Source organism: Pongo pygmaeus, chromosome 3 (genome assembly GCF_028885625.2).
Source record: "Pongo pygmaeus isolate AG05252 chromosome 3, NHGRI_mPonPyg2-v2.0_pri, whole genome shotgun sequence".
NCBI classification, from domain to species: Eukaryota; Metazoa; Chordata; class Mammalia; order Primates; family Hominidae; genus Pongo; species Pongo pygmaeus.
In genome coordinates, this window is record NC_072376.2 from 155267732 (window position 1) to 155289414 (window position 21683).

The window sequence follows — 21683 nt, forward strand, 5'->3', positions numbered from 1 at the left end:
GGTTAAATATCAAAGCTGTCTCCAGAAAACTCCTACTGTAAATCTGCATTTTATAACATTTTCAATCAGATTTTGTGCGCCTGCAACATGAGTCATGAATTCTAATGAAAAGAGTAAAGTTGTAGACAGAAAAACCGTTAGTAGATGGTTGCATTATTATAGGAAAGAAACGATGTAGTGTAATATGAGTATGGGGAACAGCAGATATAAAAATTAAATGGGCTTGGGATAAATTGTGGAATTAGAATAAGAAATTGATAAAGTAGAATGTGGTTACATGTAGTTAAATAAAAACAAAAGGACATGTTCTACACTCCTACACTCAACTGTTGGGTAGGCAGAGGGTAGTATTATGAACTGAGATACGAACTAATTGAAGAAGAATGAATTTGAAAGGAAAGAGATAAGTTAAGCTTTAGACACGTTGAGTTGGAGCTAACTGCAAGACAAACAGAAACATTCAGCAGGTGGTTCTGTAGTGGTATCTAGAGCTCAGAATACAAGTGAGAGTTGGAGGATTTAGAAAACAATAGCATGTAGGTAATGATGAACTCCATGGCAGTGGATACAACTGATTACAAAGGGCAAATGGAGTGGGAGAGCTGGGATACTTAGAACCAAGCATAAAGAAACACCAGTCTGTAAGGGATGGATAGAAAAAGAAGAGTCTACTCTGGAGACACAGAACGCATAGCAAGGGAGGTCATCTTACTACCAGGAGAATGCACAGCCACAGCATCTGATGGAAGATTGTTTCCAAGAAGCAGTTGAATGCTGCTGGGATGCCAAAAATATGAGGGGTATGGAGTGCACACTGGATTTAATGATAAAGCTGTCATTGCACGATTTTTATCATACAGCCCTTTTAACTTCTGACAGTATAAGTAACAAAAAAAGAGATGAAGAACGTTAAAAATATAATTGATAATTTCAAGTTAATGAGTTATTATAGCTTTTTACATCTCAGATATAGAATGCAATATATTTTCATGTATTCATGAAAAATTTGAAAAAATTAGGCCAGGCATGGTAACTCACACCTGTAATCCCAGCACTTTGGGAGGTCAAGGCAGGTGGATCACTTGAGGTCAGGAGTTCGAGACCAGCCTGGTCAACATGATGAAACCTTGTCTCCACTAAAACAAAAATTAGCTGGGTGTGGTGGTGGGCACCCGTAATCCCAACTACCTGGGAGGCTGAGGCAGGAGAATTGCTTGAACCCAGGAGGCAGAGGTTGCAGTGAGCCAAGATCACACCACTACACTCTAGCCTGGGCAACAGAGGGAGACTACCTCAAAAAGAAAAAAAAAATTAAATAGTATGTTTCAAGAAAAACTAAATAGGAAAACAGAATATACTTAAAAATTTTAAACCAAGGGTAAAAACAAAATTTCTAACATCTTCAAAAAGAAAATTTTCTGAATAACATTTGGTCAAGATGGAATAAAACCAAAATTAAAGACTTTCAAAAATACTAAAAATGGAAACATGCACGTCAAGGTTTGTGTATGTGATCTAAGATCTGCTCATCACAATTTTTTTTTATCACATAGTTTTTAAATAGTTTCTTCATTTAAACAGACAGAATAGAAATAAAAGCAGCATGCAGTCCATGCAGGAAGTCTGTATTTTAAAAAAGAATAAAGATAATAAAGATAAAAAGAAATAATTAAGACAACAGGAAATGTGGAATTGATAAATCTATAAGAATTTTTTTATCCATGTCCCTACAAAGGACATGAACTCATCATTTTTATGGCTGCATAGTATTCCATGGTGTATATGTGCCACATTTTCTTAATCCAGTCTATCATTGTTGGACATTTGGGTTGGTTCCAAGTCTTTGCTATTGTGAATAATGCCTCAATAAACATACGTGTGCATGTGTCTTTACTCAGTAAACTGTCGCAAGAACAAAAAACCAAACACCGCATATTCTCACTCATAGGTGGGAATTGAACAATGAGAACACATGGACACAGGAAGGGGAACATCACACTCTGGGGACTGTTCTGGGGTGGGGGGAGGGGGGAGGGATAGCATTGGGAGATATACCTAATGCTAGATGACGAGTTAGTGGGTGCAGCGCACCAGCATGGCACATGTATACATATGTAACTAACCTGCACATTGCGCACATACCCTAAAACCTTAAGTATAATAATAAATAAATAAATAAATAAATAAAAGAATTTTTTAAAAAGATCAATACAAATCAAATATATTACTTTTTTAAAAAAATGCAAAATCTATAGGAACAAAACTATAAAAGCACATTGTATGTAGAAAAGAAGTCTTGAGCAGACCATATACTTAAATGTAAAAAATGAATATCCAAAGCTATCAGTTCTTTTAAAAGGAATTTTGTTGTTGTTGTCACTGTTTAATTTTCTTAATTACTTTGGTGAAGACAGTGAGGAGATATAAAAAGTTGGCAGTATTATAAGGAGGTGAGAAAGAAATGAAAATGCACTAAATGACATCTACTTTTACAACATGCTAACTAATAAATTCCAAATAACTAACATGTTTACTGTTTAATATTGAACTGATCTCAGAATAAAGTTAAACTTTCTAAGTACAATAGAAAAAATACACATGCAATTTTATAATAAAAATAAAATTTTAAATATACAATTAGAGATAATATTTGAAAAATATATATCATGAAATATATACTGAATATATACTAAATATATAAGTAGCTCTTGTAAATCAAAAGGAAAAATGGGAATATCCCAGTTTCCACATAAGCATTTATGTGTATTTGTGTGGATATTTGTAATAAATATATAGATAAATGTTCAACCACACAGGTAATCAAACACTATAATTTTAAAAAGTAATAAGAGTTTAAGTTTTGCCTATGTAATTGATGGAGGTAAAATTGATGCAAACTTTTTGGAGGCAAGCTGAAATATAAAACCAAGGCCCTAAAATACATACACACTTTGTCTCAGTAATTTCACTTATTGTATTTAAACCTAGAGAATACTGATGTACATGAATATGTATTTATAAGGTTTTCTACATTTAAATTATTTATATAATATGTATAATATATATTGATGTATAATATAAATTTAAGCAACAATTTATATTTCCCTTATGGAGCAGTTCTATGACAGAACATCATATAACCATTACAAATCACACTGTAGGGAACCATTTGTGAAGGATGTCAAAATATACATGATACACAGGGAAAAATAGTTATAAAATGAAGCATAGTGTGATTTTCAATAAAGTATTTAGATTCCTATATAGAATATACAGCACTATTAATACATGAACTATACAAGGCTTTGACAATGGTGCCTTATTCAAGATGATAGATAAGCCATTTGTGGTACTGATAGTGGAAGGTGGTAGGTAGATGAATACACCCTGCTTCCCACATGGCCGGTGAATGGTGTATAAGAAATCTAAAAGATTATACACATCCCATTGAGGGCTTACGGAAGTCCTGAAAATGTCAATGTTTTGATAGAGGCATATGATCAGGACCAAGCAACTCTCAAGTGCAGGCACCTCAAGATCAGATGCAAGGAAGTACCAATAGAGATGCCAGAATATCACTCAAAAGCCAGATGAAGCTAATGCATCTACATGATTATCGGTCATCCCATAATAGAAACCCCTAGGCATCCAAAGGATACTACAAGGAATCGAGAATCCCTCTGTTACTGATGCTATGAAGACATAGTAAGCCGACCTCATTTACCCGTATATTTTTTGGGGGATAGGGAAGAAGGAAAGTAAAATTCTAAATTACTGCTAATTTTTCTAAAAAGATAGAGTCATCCAAACTTTCCAAACCAAGCCTGAGGGGAAGCTAAATTTTGAATAGACTTTGATATTTAGATGGAAAGTAAGCTATTTAAACTAGAAGAAACCAAGGTACCACTAACTGGCAAGTCTAAATAGCCTAGGCTACTTGTAAGGGTTCGTGTATTCATTTTATTTTTCTGTGAAACAAATTACTACTCTAAATCCATCACCAAGCGATAACCATTGTTCATATGTTAGTATACTTCCTTCTAGTCTTTTTAATGTATTAAATTAAAATATTTTTAACTGATTAGTAGCCTACAGTTTTATTTAACATTATACAAAGAATCACAGATGTATGGCTAATATAACTCAGATGTGCAGGAAAAATTAAGGATGATAACAGAGAGTGATGGTCACAGGAAACAAACCTCTCTCTACCACAGTGAGGCTCATGAAGATGACAGTAGATGTAGAAAATAAAAACAAGGCTGGGAGCGGTGGCTCACATCTGTAATCCCAGCACTTTGGGAGGCTGAGGCAGGCAGGTCACCTGAGGTAGAGAGTTCGAGAACAGCCTGGCCAACATGGAGAAACTCCGTGTCCACTAAAAATACAAAATTATCCGCACGTGGTGGCGCATGCCTGTAATTCTGGCTACTTGGAGGTTGAGGTAGGAGAAACACTTGAACCCAGGAGGCGAGGTTTTGGTGAGCCGAGATCACACCATTGCACTCCAGCCTGGGCAAGAGTAGTGAAACTCCACCTCAAAAAAAAAAAAAGAAAAAAAAATTGCCTTCCTTGGTGTGGATTTGAAGTGATTTTATCTTTTCTCTTTTATAAGTTTTCTGTATTTTTACTGTTTCGCATAGTGAGCATGTATTATTTTCATGGCAAAAACTCAATATATATTTTATATATCTGTAACTGTGGCTGCAGGAGCAAAGAATCAGAAAATTACTAAGCCCCCATATGAGCCTTTCTTCACAGCAGTAAACAACTTGAGTGATATCTAACATTTCCTCCTTGTGAATTTTTTTGGAACTAAACCATAATATTAAAAAAGTATAGTGTTATGAGAACACTTCACTGCCAATTCAAAAACTGCTATGTTTCAAACTTGAATTCAGAAGGTGTTAATGCTTAAGCCAATCGAAGGGAGCCCCCAAAGGATTTAAAGTCTATCACAGCCCTGAGACTTTGTGTATGTACCATCTCAAATTTAATAAAAACAGTTCATGTTGAGTCCAAATGTCACACTAACTGTGAGACTAAGAGACTAATAGCAAGAGTGTTTTTAGATGGCAGCTGCAGGCAAGACAGACACTATGTGCAAGTGATGCAAAAGTAGTTGCTGCGCCGTTATGTCCCTGCCAACGACATTTCCACTCAATGTCAGGATTGGCTGCAAAGAATAACTTCCTCCATTCTCCTCAATTTTACATATGTGTATGCTTTACACAAATAAGCAAACAGTGCACATATACGTGATTTCTGCAAACAAGACTCACACGGACTTACGCTTTCAGGTATACACCAACTTCAGATGTGTGAAAGTTAATAATATACTTTAATGTTATGAGTGGGATTTCATTCTCGCTGATTTAAAAACACTATGAAACCACTAATAATACCTTGTTTTTAATATATAGTTTGACTATATATTTAGACATTTCTATATAACATTTTCTTAATTCTATTCCTTTGCTATTTTCCTTCACAAGTAAATCCACAGTAAAAATTCAAGAAATCTTTATCTGTGAGTTGAAAAAATTGATATCAATCATAGCAGCCTTTTAAATTCTCCATTTTCCACTCCCTTGGAAAAGTAGAGACCGTTATGTAAGAAAATATTCAAATAATTGTCTAAACACTTCTATAGAGAGATGGCAACACTCCAACTCACAATTGTTTATTCATCAGCTTATACATAAATGTTTCAAATCAGGATTAAAAAAAGAGGTAAAGGGTCAAGTTATTATAAAAAAAGTATAGGATTTAAAAAATCCTGACTTCATAGAAGTCAAGGATTGACTATGGTTACAAATTCATCATCTTGGTAATTAAAAAGGCAGGCCTGCTTTTGTCAATAAAGTTTTATTGAAACAGCTACAATTAATCATGCAAATATTGTCTATGAGTGCTTTTGTATTACAATGGCAGAGCTAAGTAGTAAGGACAGAGACCACATGCCTTGCAAAGACAAAAATATTTATTATCTTGCCCTTTAAGAAAAAGTTTTTGCTTACCCCTCATGTAGGGCATGAATGAGTTCATATTGTATTTACTAATTTTTTGTTAAAAATCATATATTTTACATATATATTTATTGTGTTTTACTGTTCTTGGCTTTATTGCTCTTCACAGATACTGCGTTTTTTTGCTTGTTTGTTTTTACAAATTGAAGATTGGTGGCAATCCTTCGTGAAGATCTACCAGCTCCATTTTTCCAACAGCATGTGCTTACTTCCTGTCTCTGTGTCACATTTTAGAACTGTTGCAATGTTTTCAATGTTTCATTATTACATCAGTCAGGGTGACCTGTGATCAGTGATCTTTGATATTACTATTGTAATTGTTTTGGAGTGCCATGAACCACACCCAAAAGACGGTGAACTTAGTCAATACATGTTGTGTGTTCAGACTGTTACAACTGATCAGACATTCCACCATCTGCCTCCCTCTTCTCCTTGGGCCTCACTATTCCATGAAACACAAAAATATAAAAGTTAGGCCAATCTATAACCCTACAATGGCCTCTTGGTGTTAACAAAAAAGAGTTACATGTCTCTCACTTTAAATCAAAAGCTAGAAATGATTAAAGTGAGGAAGGCATGTCAAAAGTCAAGAAAGGCTGAAAGTTAGGCCTCTTTTGCCAAACAGCCAAGTTGTAAATGCAAATAAAAAGTTTTTGAAGGAAATTAAAATTGCTACCCAGTGAATACACAAATAATAAGAAAGCTAAACAGCCTTATTGCTGATGTGGATAAAGTTTGAGTTTTCTGGATAGAAGATCAAACCAGCCACAACATTCCCTTAAGCCAAATTCTAATCCAGAGCAAAGTCCTAACTCTCTTCAATTCTATAAAGGCTGAGAGAGGTGAGTAAGCCTAAGAAGAAAATTTGAAGCTGACAGACATTGGTTCATGAACTTTAAGGAAAGAAGCCCTCCTCATAACATAAAAGTACAAGGTGAAGCAGCAAGCGCTGATGGAGGATCTGCAGCAAGTTATCCAGAAGATCTAGCTAAGATCATTGATGACAGTGGCTATCATTGATGAATGTGGTCTGAAACTGAATGCACAATATCTCTCAGGTATGTATGTGTGTGTGTCTGTATGTGTGTGTGTGTGTGTGTGTGTGTATGTGTATTCCCACAGGTCCTATACAGAGCAATATATGAAAGGGACTTAGACACAGTTTGTATCTGCTACTCGTTGGTTTACTGCTCTTCACCAAAAAAGTTACAATTTAGTTAATATTTATGTTAAAATTTCAGAAAATAGTTATTTTGTTTCCTTAGCTGTGTAAATGACTATAACATAAAGTTTCTCAGGCAATACTTTTGTCTTTATGGAGAAAAAAAACAAGCAAAGTTTTTGCTTAGTTTGGATTTTCCAGTTTGGAAATCCAGTTTGGATTTTTAACATAAATATTAACTAAATTGTAACTTTTTTGGTGAAGAGCAGTAAACCAATGAGTAGCAGATACAAACTGTGTCTAATTCCCTTTCATATATTGCTCTGTATAGGACCTGTGGGAATACACATACACACACACACACACACACACACACACAGACACACACACATGCATACCTGAGAGATATTGTGCAATCAGTTTCAGACCACATTCATCAATGATAGCCACTGTCATCAATGATCTTAGCTAGATCTTCTGGATAACTTGCTGCAGATCCTCCATCAGCACTTGTTGCTTCACCTTGTACTTTTATGTTATGAGGAGGGCTTCTTTCCTTAAAGTTCATGAATCAATGTCTGTCAGCTTCAAATTTTCCAGTTTGGATTTCCAAGCATATAAATGAATGGTTTGCACTCTTTGCAACTATTGGAGCATAATGGTACTAAAGCACCTGTCATTTTCATTAAACAAGGTAAGAGTCTATCTGAATTGTGAGACTGGGAGGGAAGTTGGTACAAATAAAACACTTTCTGGGATCTGAGTAGAAGTAGTGGAAGAGCAGCTGAGAAAAAACTTCAGAGTAAAGCTTTGCCCTGGAGATTACACCAAGAAGAATGCTTCAGGTTCTTTTACAGGACAATTTCCCATTCTTAACATGCCTAATTTAATTCTTACATTATGGTATATTAATTTTATATCATAATATACTTTAATTTTTATATTATATTACAAATGTAATTCTTAAACTATTTTCTCAGTTGGATAGGATATATCTTCAAGTAGGATTTTCAAGAATGTTTTGTGCGTAATGGTTTCTGAGCTCTTGCATATGCAAGTACATCGGCTTCATCCATAAAAAATTTATAACCTAACCCTATATAATAATGTAAAACCACTGCCTTTTTCTCTCAGAAATCAGTAGATACTGTTCCATTGGGTTCTACAGGGAAGTCTAATGCTAGCCTGATTTTAGCATGTAAAAGAAAAAACAAAACTGTAGACTCAGTAATCTTTTTAATGCTTTTTATCAAGTTTTTGCACTAACTGTTCTTCCCCAAGAACACTTAAAATTATTTAGCTATGTCCAGCTCTTTGTCTTGCACATCTAACACCTTTTCTCTCATCCATTTGAACTTTTTTTCACCTTTCTTTAGCATTTAGGAAGAGCGTATTGTGTTTGTCTTCCACATTACAGACATGATTTCTTAGTGTTAAATCTTTTTCTGCTGGCTCTGTGGATTTAATGTGGCCACTGCATTTTAAAATTTCATTATTTAGTGCATTACACTCTTCTTCATGACCTTTTTTCTTTAGATGGTTCTCTTTGTATAGATTTCTTATTCTGTTTTACAATAACTATATCTTCTTACACTCTACTGAGACAGCTGGCCAATTTTCCTACAAGCTTTTCCTGTTTCCCCTTTGAGTCTCCAGGATGAATTTTAAAAATCTCCTTTTCGTTATAAAATGTTAAATATTAATTGTTGAATTTTTAAATAAATTCTAATGATAGGAGATTTATACAGAAAAGGTATTGGAGAAAGCCAAGTCTATACAGCCTGGTCATCATAGACCCTGGTGAATTTTTGGAATCTATCAGGCTTTCATATCTTTTGTTTTTGTAGAATTAAAATGTAATTTTCTTCTTTGAACAACTCCAGTTTCTAATTTTATCTCTGGCAATGGAACTTCATATTGGGAGGCAGTGTTTATTTGTCTTTCCCAAAACTGCCCACCAGCCCCTTCCATGTGTTAGCAAATGTTTTGATGTGAAGCATATGGAAATAACAAAAGAGACACAGAGAAAGTCAAAAAGAGAAGAGGGTAGGTGGATAATACTTTGATGTGTTAAAATAACAACAGTAATGACAGTGGCTATGCCTACAAAAATTCAATAGCTTATTAGTTTCTTTCTCCCAAATCCCTACTCATTCTTTCTCCCTTGATTTGCTATCAATGAATGGAGACAGAGGAGTATTAGTGAAAATAGAGGTGGACTTTGAAGATAGCACTGTGAAGGACTCAAAAGTAGCAGACAAGCAGTAGAAAGACAGCGGCTCATCTTTTAAGAGGTTTCCAAACTGAAGACCGAAGACAGGGGCACAAGACGGAGTCTTTATCTTTAGTCTTTCGTTTCCTAGCTTGTTGAATTTTTAAATGAAGTGGTGTTAATGATCCATCAACTAAGATTTTCAACCCAAAAATATTAGGCTAAAATTAGTTATTATGTTAAATACTATATATAGTATAATAATATATTATGTTAATGAATATATGTTAATGAATTTCAGTGTTTTATGACATGTCATTATTTACTTATTTTTTTGAAACAGAGTCTCGCTCTGTCGCCCAGGCTGGAGTGCAGTGGCGCGATCTCGGCTCACTGCAAGCTCCGCCTCCCGGGTTCACACCATTCTCCCGCCTCAGCCTGCCGAGTAGCTGGGACTACAGGTGCCCGCCACCACGCCTGGATAATTTTGTTTTTGTATTTTTAGCAGAGATGAAGTTTCACCGTGTTAGCCAGGATGGTCTCGATCCCCTGACCTCGTGATCCACCTGCCTTGGCCTCCCAAAGTGCTGGGATTACAGGCGTGAGCCACCGTGCCCGGCCGACATGTCATTATTTTATATTGTCTTCACAGACACTTTATTTCATTTATCTTATTTTTTATTGCTATATCATAGTTGTATATATTTTGGGGGTACATGTGCTATTTTGATACTTGTATATGATGTGTAAGTCAGAGTAACTAGGATATTTATCACCTCAAAAATTCATCTTTTCTTTGTGTGGTGAACATCACAATTCTTCTAAGTATTTGGAATTATAGAATAAATTATTGTTAACTGTAATTAGAAATTTAGTTTTGGCTACACTAGATGTAGCTATTCTGGAGCCATTTAAAGGGTAAGCCCTAGTCCTAAATTCTTAAGTCTGCTTCATCTGGCAGCTCCTCTTCTGTGTTTCTCAGGTCCTGCCTGGAATCTCATGCTTGTCTACTTAGAGTCTTTCTTTATTCTACATAACTCCTGTGAGGACTAGCTACTGTCTTCAACCCTTCAGGATAAAACGGTGATCATTACATGGCTCTAGTAAGAGTGGGTCTTGGTGTCCAGTGGTCTAGAATGCAACCATGTTGAGCATAATGACTGTTATATGACTTCCAAAATCCAAACTCCTTGTGCTTCTACTGTAATACATAAGCTTGCTTTATCCTTCCAGGTAATGTGTTTTGTCTATTGTCTACTGCCTAATAGTATTAGGTAGGGATAATGTTGAAAACCCACTTCAGGATAACTTGGCTTCTTAACTTCTTCTTGCAGTTGGCTCTTATGCAGTGTGCTTAGATTCCTGAACATGTCATAGCTTCTCTTTGCCTGAGTCAATACACATTGTCTGATTTCTCTGGCTTTATTATCCTCATTCTGCTACTCTCAAATATTCACCTTTCTGTCTCATTTTTAGCCTTTATTTCCCCAGATGCAGATCATATTTTAATAATCCAGTTTCCTGTCTAATTTCCCTGAAATTGGGATTCTGTTTTCATATTTCTGCAGTCATGCCTACCCTAACCAATTTTGTTAATAGTTGCCAATTTGACCTGCCCTGTCTATGGTGTCCTCACTGGCTTAGGTCAATATGGAATCCCTGGGGGCTTCAGAGTCTACCAAAAGAGTAAAATACTATTAAATAACTATGTGTACTAATGTGAGCATAAGGCAGGAACCCAATTGCTAGAAATTTCACACTCTGCTGTAGATTTCAGCAATTATAAAGTGTTAACACTTTAAAAGTTGCTAATTTAATGGGATTTAGAAGCTTAACAGTATTTTATATAAGGTAGCATTCAGCATTTTTAATGTTATTACAGGTTTGTTTAAAAGGCAGAGAAGCAAATTGATTAGTCATGGTCCAGAGACACTTTTGTCAACCAATCAGCTCTCAAATCCTTCTACCTTATTATAGCAACTGATTTAATTTTGTTGTACAATACTGTCCATTAGCATAGCATGTTTTATTCAGTCATCTCCAGTAGTTTTTAGACTAACAGATTTCTGAAAGTCTTGCTACAAATGAGAAGTCCAAAGGAGAGTCAAATAGGAATTACTTCCAGAAACAGCAACCATAAGCAGTTGAGGAAAACACACAAGAATTATTACAAGATCAAAGCTCAAATTATTGGCCAGATACCAAGGTATCCACAGAAATATAGCTCAAACCACAAATGAAAGTAATATATGTAATGTTAAATTTTCTAGTAGCCATATTTTAAAAGTTTAAATAAAAAAGCAGGTGAGGTTAACTTTAATAATATATTTTATATAACCCCAATATATCCAAGTTAACATTTTGTTATTAAATCATCTGCAAGTGTGGCTAAGAATTAAAGACCTGGTGTGTATCTCACACTGATAGAACATTTCATTTTGGACTAGTCATATCTCAAGTAATCAGTCATTACATGGGACTAGTGGCCACCATAGTGGACAGTTCAGGTCTAGATTTTTATGTTATCATTATGCCTTTAGAAAAAATGTTCTAGAGAAAAAATAATAATTGATAAGTATGTGAGGTAAGGCAAATGTTAACTGGCTCAGTTTAGCTATTTCACAATGCATACATATTTCAAAACATTGCACAGATTATATATAATTTGCAAATTAAAAATTTTTAAATGATATAAAATAATTAATATCAGAGACAACAGTTATTTTCTCTTACCTGCACAAATCTTCTTTAATGTGAAGGGAAATCAATTCCTTAGGAATATGAAAGGAAAGAATGCTCTCTGACATCTGCTCTCTAATTCGCATCCACTTATTGTCAGATGTGGGAAATCTATATAATTTACATACTGGATTCTTTAACACTGGAAAAAAAAAGAAAAAATAACAGTTAAATTCTAAGCAAATGCATATCAGGTGAAGCCCAATTAATAAAACCATTAATCAAGGTAGCATTTTTATTATTCATTTGATCCAAAATGTCTTTTTTTAAATCAAAATCCATTAGTGTATCTGAATTTCTAAGAATTTTATTTTGACATCTTATTTTTTTCAGTAGCTTCTGAGACATATAATCTTTGTTAAATTAAAAAAAATTATACATCAAACTCCAAATCATAAATGTGGCCACTGTGGCTTTCTAGTTTACTACCTATTGATTCTTCTCTTCTTCTAAAGTTTTATAAAGTGTATGTGTCTACAAATATACATTAAAGCATAAGTATGTACACCTAATATACACTTTGAACAAATATATTTCTGAATTTCTTCTGATCACTTTTAGTCAACTTTACCTATTCACATAGCAGGTCACAAACTGATATATGTTAAGAGTTCCAAAAGGTCTTACAAAATGTTATTCCTTACATGTCAGAAAGGTTCACTCTTTCGTCTTAAAATCTGTTAAAATTCAAATACCAAGCATACTTTAGCGCCAATGAGTCAATAACACACTTTCCTGAAACCATGTATTATCAGAAGCAAGGCAGAGAGACTGTGACGAAACTGTATTTAGGGTGGAGCGGAAAGTAACAAGGTCATGTAACCAAAATTTTTAAAAACTTCAGAAAAAGTGTATAGGATTAGATATTATGATAACGTTTGATACTTATTAGTGAAGCCAGTACTCATACCACACTTTCATCAGGGGAGAATTTCATTTCCATTGCTCTTCAGCAATGATTGCCTATGTCACACTTACACACCAAAGCTTAGTGGGCATAAAATATCAAGTCAGTCACCAGTCAAGAATCTATGATTAGTTGGCTTCAGTTTACAATAAAGCTAATTAAAAACATTAGTTGATATTGAAGTAGAAGGTTTTAAATAATACTGAACATGGTATGTGGGCTAGATCTTCTCAATGTACAGGGAAAAGTTCTTTTCAAAATTTTAGGGTCTGTAAGAACACCATATTTCATTCACTACTTGGGTAAAAATATCTTTTTGAACATTGAAATGAGGATCTATTCATCCATTCCTCTGCAATCATCCATTCTCAAAGGTACACTAGGGACATTATCATTATCAAAATTGGTACCATAATGGAAATTTCGATTTCGAACATCCCATTCTTCAACCACCAGATTCAAAACTTGTAGTACACGTACATACCTCCTGCCAAGAATTAGAGTGCTTACTTTTCAACAGCACCAATAAAAGCCAGAAGAAAGTACACTATTTCTAGCATGTTGAGAGAAAATACTGCATTTTAAAATCTAGAGCTGTATGCTCCCAAAGATTATCTTTTGAATATAAGCACAATATTTAAATTTTGTCAATTTGGTTGTTTACAGAATATATACCTAGAGTTCATTATCTTTACTTTCTTTTGCCTGAAATATAAGAACTTACAGCCGATCAATAAAAGAAAATAAAAAGTTTTATTCATTTGTAAAGCGACAGTGTTTCAAAGATATAAGAATTTGATTACTGCTTCTATTATAGTATCTCTGGAATAGGAAGAGAAAAAATATGTACTAAATTCATTATGGTGTCCATATACTAAATATGAGATCTCATGAATTCCCAATATATCTAACATGGTTAGGAATAAGCATGCATCGTTTCATGGTAAGACAAACTTCAGTCCTTAAAATGGCCAAATTGTTTCTTATTTAGCAACATATATAAATATTTAGTTACTTAATCTAGACTCAGTATAAGTGCTATTTTTCAACCTCTTTTTTTTTTAATGATTACACAGAACTTTTGTATCTCCTAAAGCACGGTTTAAAATCCTTGGATTTTGCTTGCCTTTTATACATCAATAATGATTTTTTAGAAAAACTTTATTTTTAATTATGTCACAAAATATAAAAGTCTTCCTTTTCTCTGTTGATCTCAAAACAAATCCTTCTAATTTTTAGTTTATTGTTTTCTTTTTTTTTTGAGACAGGGTCTCACTCTGTCACCAAGGCTGGGGCTTGATAGTGTGATCTCAGTAATCTTCCTATCTCATCCTCCCAAGTAGCTGGGACTACAGGAGCATGCCATTTTTTTTTTTTTTTTTTTTTTTTTTTGTAAAGACAGGGTTTCACCATTGTTAACCAGGCTGGTCTTAAACTCCAAACTCCTGGGCTCAAGCTATCCGCCCATTTCTGCCTCTCGAAATGCTGAGATTACAGGTGCAAGCCACCATGCCTGGCCTTATTGTTTCCATTCTAATACTCTTCAATGCACTCTGAATATAAACCTTTGTTGAAATAGATTAAACAGAAATCAAGGGTGGTTTGATTAATGAACTCCAGAACTCTCCTGTAACTACCAGGTACACATCATCCAAGGACTCTCTAGGAATGCTGCTATTTATAAAGAAAATACTTGTAACAATTTAAAAACCAGGCAATTTAATCATGCAAAAAATTGCCAGTGATGTTGCCTATTTAACTTTTATGTTAGGGGTTCTGATCTTTTGAGACTCATAGGTCTCCAAACATTAGTACTAAATTGCGTATCTTTATCATTATCTCAATGTAGATATAATGGAATCTACTTTGCAACCCAGTTTGACCCAGCAGTGTTGCTTATTTAACGCCTATCATATCTGATGCAAGAATACCTCCTATGTATCATAAAATACAGTATAACAGAGTATTATTTTTTAAATGAAGAAATTGGGTCTGAACTTTAAATACCATGCAAATTTGTTGCACTGGTTACACAAAGAGCAAATAAAATGTTCTCAACTCAAAATTCTTGATAGTCTGATGATGGGGCGGTTTTGTTATCACACATAAAAGAAAGGTATGGTACTCATGTATCGAATATTGAACAATGGGCCACAAAAGATGAATGTTTTGTCAACTTTTAAAAAAAAGAGTGTTCTCTATAGCATACACACTCTGCTCACACACACTCCAGCTGTGTAAATAAGCAAGTGACTGTGTGAATGACTTTCATCTCTGGCTCACCATGGTGGCAAGTATTTATTAAGTATTTATTCATGCAGGAGATGGCTTGCTATCCATACAATAGGCTTATCTCAATAACTATGTAATACCTATTATAAGTTCTTTTTAAAGAGAGCCCTGTGTGTATTCTCATCTTAATTTTTTTACTGCTTTTGCCATACAATTGCTAAAAATATCATGTGACCGATCATATCAAAAGAAAAATAGTTGAGATATTTTGGACCATATCATTGTATGTGATGACAATGTAAGTAAAGTTCTAAACTAGTCCAGATCTTGATTGACACATTCCCCATGAGGTCCACCCCTTGAGATCCACCCCTTGAGACGAACACATAGAAGGAAAGTAAACTGCAGATTTTTCTTTCCTTTGAAATTGCAGCACAACTCAAATTTCTATATTGTTTCTCCCAGACTGTAATAGGGACATTTAACAAGGTAGCATGGCACCTGCTTTTTCATGGGATTCAGTAATTGTGAAAGCCAAACTGCTGCAGTTCTAAATTATCCAAAGTAAGGATGCCAAGGAAATGTTCAACAAAGCCAACACAGATAGAAAAGACTGCTGCTCAAGTAACCTTGGAGCAGAAAAGATAAACCAAAGAGATATCATAGGGATGGCCTTCTCTTTGCTGTTTCTGTAAACAAAGGTATGCTAGGAATATCAGTGGGTTGACTGGACACTATCCTTAGCATGGCTTCAGAAAAGTGAGGGTAAGAAAAACATGAGAGGAGCTCAGAAAATACAGCAAACAGATATCCTGAATCCAGCCAAACCCCCAAGCTCTTGGCCAAAAATAAGAAAAACTATTACAGATGTCATAATAAAACACAAATGTATTATTTGTCTGCAGTTGGTGACAATTGGTGAATTTCATCTGTAGAATTTGGATTTTAGATCTTGGGTGGTTAGAAAAAGGATTGGCCTTAGTTCTGTTCATTCTGTTTCACTGAATGAAGGATACAACTTGTAAAGCTAGAAGCTAGCTTCTATTCCATGCTGAAAAAACCAGGACAACCTATACTCTATTGCACTCATCAAGTTGTTTCTTGCCAGTATGCCTCTGGTCAAGGCATTCCATGCAAATCACAGGAACCCCCCACTTTCCTAAACACATGTAATCATCCTATAAACTTAGCTCAGCTATCACCTCCTCCAGGAAGCCTTCTTCAGTTTCTACTACCTCCCTCCCTATATAGATGTCTCTCCTTTTTACATCACACCCCCATCTCTATCTTGGTTCTTACCAACTGTACTACAGTAGTCTGTTTAGTGGTCCACGTCTCCCACGGGAGTATGAGCTTTATGTGTGGGGGGAGTGGTGGAGAGAGCTGTGTGTTTTTTCTTGTTCTCTTTTTTTCCTCCTGCACTTAACATAATGCCCAGTAAATATAAACATTCCACAGAAATGAGCCTTATATCTGGCAACTCAGATGTTTCTCGTCATTACTCTCCCCATGAAGAGAGCAGGTACAACACCACCAATTGTGGAAATTGAGAGGGGAAAATGCAAGAGGGAAGAGCATAATTAAAAGCCCCAATGCAAGAGAGAGCACAGGGATCAGAATCAAGGAAAAGATTAACTGTAACTGAAAGACCTCTTTATGTTCTTCCACAAAATGTAAACTTTTTGACTATTATCACTGTCTTGCCTATATTGTTTTTCTTCTAGTTTACCTAAAGGAGGAAGAGGAGGGGATAAATGGACTTGTGAAAGATAGTTGAAGCATTTAAAGTCATCTAAGAGATGGTTCTATTCATTATTAGATAGTCAAGTTTACTCTTCCATTTGAAGCTACTTAACATCTTAAGTTAAATCCTGTATTAGCACACAGTAATGAAAACATATGTAATGAAAACATATTTCAAAAGAGCAAAGTAATGAAAACATACTTCAAAATATGTTTTCAGTAATGAAAACATATATATATAAACAAAATATATGTATATAAACAAAATATGTTTTCAGTAATGAAAACATATTTCAAAAGAGCAAAGCCAGTGGATTGCATCACGTTTGTTAAAACAGCAGAGGACAAATAAATCTAGGGAGGAAGTGAAAAGGATCAAGGGCCAATGTTATAAGCCAAGATGGCCCTAAATTTTACATACCAGACACTTACAAACACTGAGGCAACATCCATTTAAATCACATGGAGAAAATATATTTTTGTTAATATGAAATGAATATCTTCTGATATTGGACAAGGTAGTGAATTTAGTAATGCATTAATGAAAGGAAAAACAGGGAAAAACTTGGCATTTGCTTTTGGCTGGAATTCATCAGGACTCAAAATGAGTATAGCAGGAACTAGTTTTGAGAATCTTAAAATATTCTGAATCATGCATTGCTTTGGATGGGGGTGGTAATGAGGAGAAAGTTATCTCAATATTTAGCTCAATTGTGTGGTATTGTGAAAGTCAATTAAAATCTATGGTGCTACATGAGGTAGAACAAACTATTATTATTATTATTATTACACTTTAAGTTCTGGGATACATATGCAGAACATGCAGGTTTGATACATAGGTATACACGTTCCATGGTGGTTTGCTGCACCCATCAACAAGTCATCTACATTAGGTATTTTTCTTAATGCTATCCCTTCCCTAGCCCCCCACCCCCCGACAGGTCCCAGTGTGTGATGTTTCCCTCCCTGTGTCCATGTGTTCTCACTGTTCAACTCCCACTTAGGAGTGAGAACATGCAGTGTTTGGTTTTCCGTCCCTGTGTTAGTTTGTTGAGAATGATGGTTTCCAGCTTCATCCATGTCCCTGCAAATGACATGAACTCATCTTTTTTATGGCTGCATAGTATTCCATGGTGTATATGTGCCTTTTTTTTTTTTTTTTTTTTTTTTGAGACAGAGTCTTGCTCTCTTCCCCAGTCTGGAGTGCAGTGGTGCGATCTCGGCTCACTGCAAGCTCCGCCTCCCAGATTCACGTCATTCTCCTGCCTCAGCCTCCCGAGTAGCTGGAACTACAGGCACCCGCCATCATGCCTGGCTAATTATATTTTTGTATTTTTAGTAGAGGTAGGGTTTCACTGTGTTAGCCAGGATGGTCTCGATCTCCTGACCTCATGATCCACCCGCCTCAGCCTCCCAAAGTGCTGGGATTACAGGTGTGAGCCACCACGGCCAGCCCACATTTTCTTTATCCAGTCTATCATTGATGGGCATTTGGGTTGATTCCAAGTCTTTGCTATTGTGAACAGTGCTGCAATAAACATACATGTGCATGTGTCTTTATAGTAGACTGATTTATAATCCTTTGGGTATATATTCAATAATGGGATTGCTGGGTCAAATGGTATTTCTGGTTCTAGATCCTTGAGGAATCTCCACACTGTCTTCTATAATGGTTGAACTAATTTACACTCCCACTAACAGTGTAAAAGCATTCCTATTTCTCCACATCCTCTCCAGCATCTGTTTCCTTTTTAATGATCGCCATTCTAACTGGCGTGAGATGGTATCTCATTGTGATTTTGATTTACATTTCTCTAATGACCAGTGATGATGAGTTTTTTTTCATATGCCTGTGGGCCACATAAATGTCTTCTTTTCAGAAGTGTCTGTTCATATTCTTTGCCCACTTTTGGATGGGTTTTTTTTTTCTTGTAAATTTGTTTTAAGTTCCTTGTAGATTCTGGATATTAGCCCTTTGTCAGATGAATAGATTGCAAAAATTTTCTCCCATTCTTTAGGATGCCTGTTCACTCTGATGATAGTTTCTTTTGTGTGCAGAAGCTCTTTAATTTAATTAGATCCCATTTGTCAATTTTGGCTTTGGTTCCCATTGCTTTTGGTGTTTTAGTCATGAAGTCTTTGCCCATGCCTATGTCCTGAATGGTATTGCCTAGATTTTCTTCCAAGGTTTTTATGGTTTTAGGTCTTATGTTTAAGTCTTTAATCCATCTTGAGTTAACTTTTTGAATAAGTTGTAAGGAAGAGGTCCAGTTTCAGTTTTCTACATATGGCTAGCCAGTTTTCACAACACCATTTATTAAATAGGGAATCCTTTCCCCACTGCCAGTATTTTATTGAGGATTTTTGCATCGATGTTCATCAGGGATATTGGCCTGAAATTTTCTTTTTTTGTTGTGTCTCTGCCAGGTTTTTGTATCAGGATGATGCTGGCCTCATAAAATGAGTTATGGAGGAGTCCCTCTTTTTCTGTTGTTTGCAATAGTTCCAGAAGGAATGGTACCTGCTCCTCTTTGCTTGTTTGTGTCAGGTTTGTCAAAGATCAGATGGTTCTAGATGTGTGGCGTTATTCTGGGGCCTCTGTTCTGTTCATATATATGTATATGTATATGTATATGTATATGTATATGTATATGTGTGTATATATATATATGTTTGGTACCAGTACCATGCTGTTTTGATTACTGTAGCCTTGGAGTATAGTTTGAAGTCAGGTAGCATGATGCCTCCAGCTTTGTTCTTTTTGCTTAGGATTGCCTTTGCTATATGGGCTATTTTTTCTTTTTGTTCCATATGAAATTTAAAGTAGTTTTTTCTATTTCTGTGAAGAAAGTCAATGGTAACTTGATGGGGATAGCATTGAATCTACAAATTACTTTGGGCAGTATAGCCACTTTCATGATATTAATTCTTCCTATCCATGAACATAGAATGTTTTTCCATTTGTTTGTGTCCTTTCTTATTTCCTTCAGTAGTGGTTTGTATTTCTCCTTGCAGAGGTCCTTCATATCCCTTGTAAATTGTATTCCTAGCTATTTTATTCTCTTTGTAGCAATTGTGAATAGGAGTTCACTCATGATTTGGCTCTCTGTTTGTCTATTATTGGTGTATAGGCATGCTTGTGATTTTTGCACATTGATTTTGCATTCTGAGACTTTGCTGAAGTTGCTTATCAGCTTAAGGATATTTGGGGCTAAGTCGATGGGGTTTTCTAAATATAGAATCATGTCATCTGCAAACAGAGACAATTAGACTTCCTCTCTTCCTATTTGAATAGGCTTTATTTCCTTCTCTTGCCTGATTGCCCTGGCCAGAAATTCCATTACTATGTTGAATAGGAGGGGTGAGAGAGGACATCCTTGACTTGTGCCAGTTTTCAAAGGGAATGCTTCCAGGTTTTGCCTATTCAGTATGATATTGGCTGTGGGTTTGTCATAAATAGCTCTTATTATTTTGAAATATGTTCCATCAATACCTACTTTATTAAGAGTTTTTAGCATGAAGGGGTGAATTTTGTCAAAGGCCTTCTCTGCATCTATTGTGATAATCATGTGGTTTTTGTCATTGGTTCTGTTTATGTGATTGATTATGTTTATTGATTTGTGTATGTTGAACCAGCCTTGCATCCCAGGGATGAAGCAAACTTGACCATGGTGGGTAAGCTTTTTGATATGCTGCTGGATTCAGTTTGCCAGCATTTTATTGAGGATTTTTGCATCAATGTTCATCAGGGATATTGGCCTGAAATTTTCTTTTTTTGTTGTGTCTCTGCCAGGTTTTTGTATCAGGATGATGCTGGCCTCATAAAATGAGTTAGGGAGGAGTCCTCTTTTTCTATTGTTTGGAACAGTTTCAAAAGGAATGGTATCACCTCCTCTTTGTATCTCTGGTAGAATTAGGCTGTGAATCAGTCTGATCCTGGTCTTTTTTTGGTTGGTAGGCTATTAATTACTGCCTCAATTTCAAAACTTGTTATTGATCTATTCAGGGATTCAACCCTTCTGGTTTAGTCTTGGGAGGGTGTACGTGCCCAGGAATTTATCCAATTCTTTTAGATCTTCTAGTTTATTTGCATACTGGTATTTACAGTATTCTCTGATGGTAGTTTGTATTTCTGTCGGATCAGTGGTGATCTCCCCTTTATCATTTTTATAGTGTCTATTTCATTCTTCTCTCTTTTGTTCTTTATTAGTCTGGCTAGTGGTCCATCTATTTTGTTAATCTTTTCAAAAAACCAGCTCCTGGATTCATTGACTTTTGGAAGGGTTTTTTGTGTCTCTCTCTCCTTTAGTTAGAGGCAGTACAAAATTTTTAATGACACTTAAGGAAAGTAATAAATTATTTTATTCCAAACCTAAATAATTACATTTGAAAATCTTTCTCAAAGAAAGAAAAATAATTGAGTTTTCTGTTATCTGAAGTATAAATTCAGATAAGATACACCTGTTGTTTACCATTTAACAAGTATTACTGTATTCTTGTATGGAAGAGCCTCTGTGTGCTCAGGAGGGAAGGAAGGCATCACCCACCCCTCCCGCACTTGCCCTCCAGCGTACTGTGCTCCCATCTACTCTAGGCACCTTCCACTCCCAGGATATGTTTATATTGTACATCACCAGAATGATGCTTCACTCTTTGCTG

At 35.3% G+C, this 21683-nt stretch overlaps 1 protein-coding gene across 8 annotated transcripts in view; it reads right to left on the reverse strand.

The window, feature by feature from the left end:
- Positions 1-21683, reverse strand: part of INPP4B (inositol polyphosphate-4-phosphatase type II B) — an 831569-nt gene that overhangs the window by 199905 nt on the left and 609981 nt on the right. For all 8 annotated transcript variants that reach the window (XM_054486648.2, XM_063664144.1, XM_054486649.2 and 5 more), the window contains one exon: positions 12137-12284. In XM_054486648.2, the coding sequence (XP_054342623.1) occupies positions 12137-12284 (148 nt within the window). The remainder of the gene's footprint in view (positions 1-12136; positions 12285-21683) is intronic.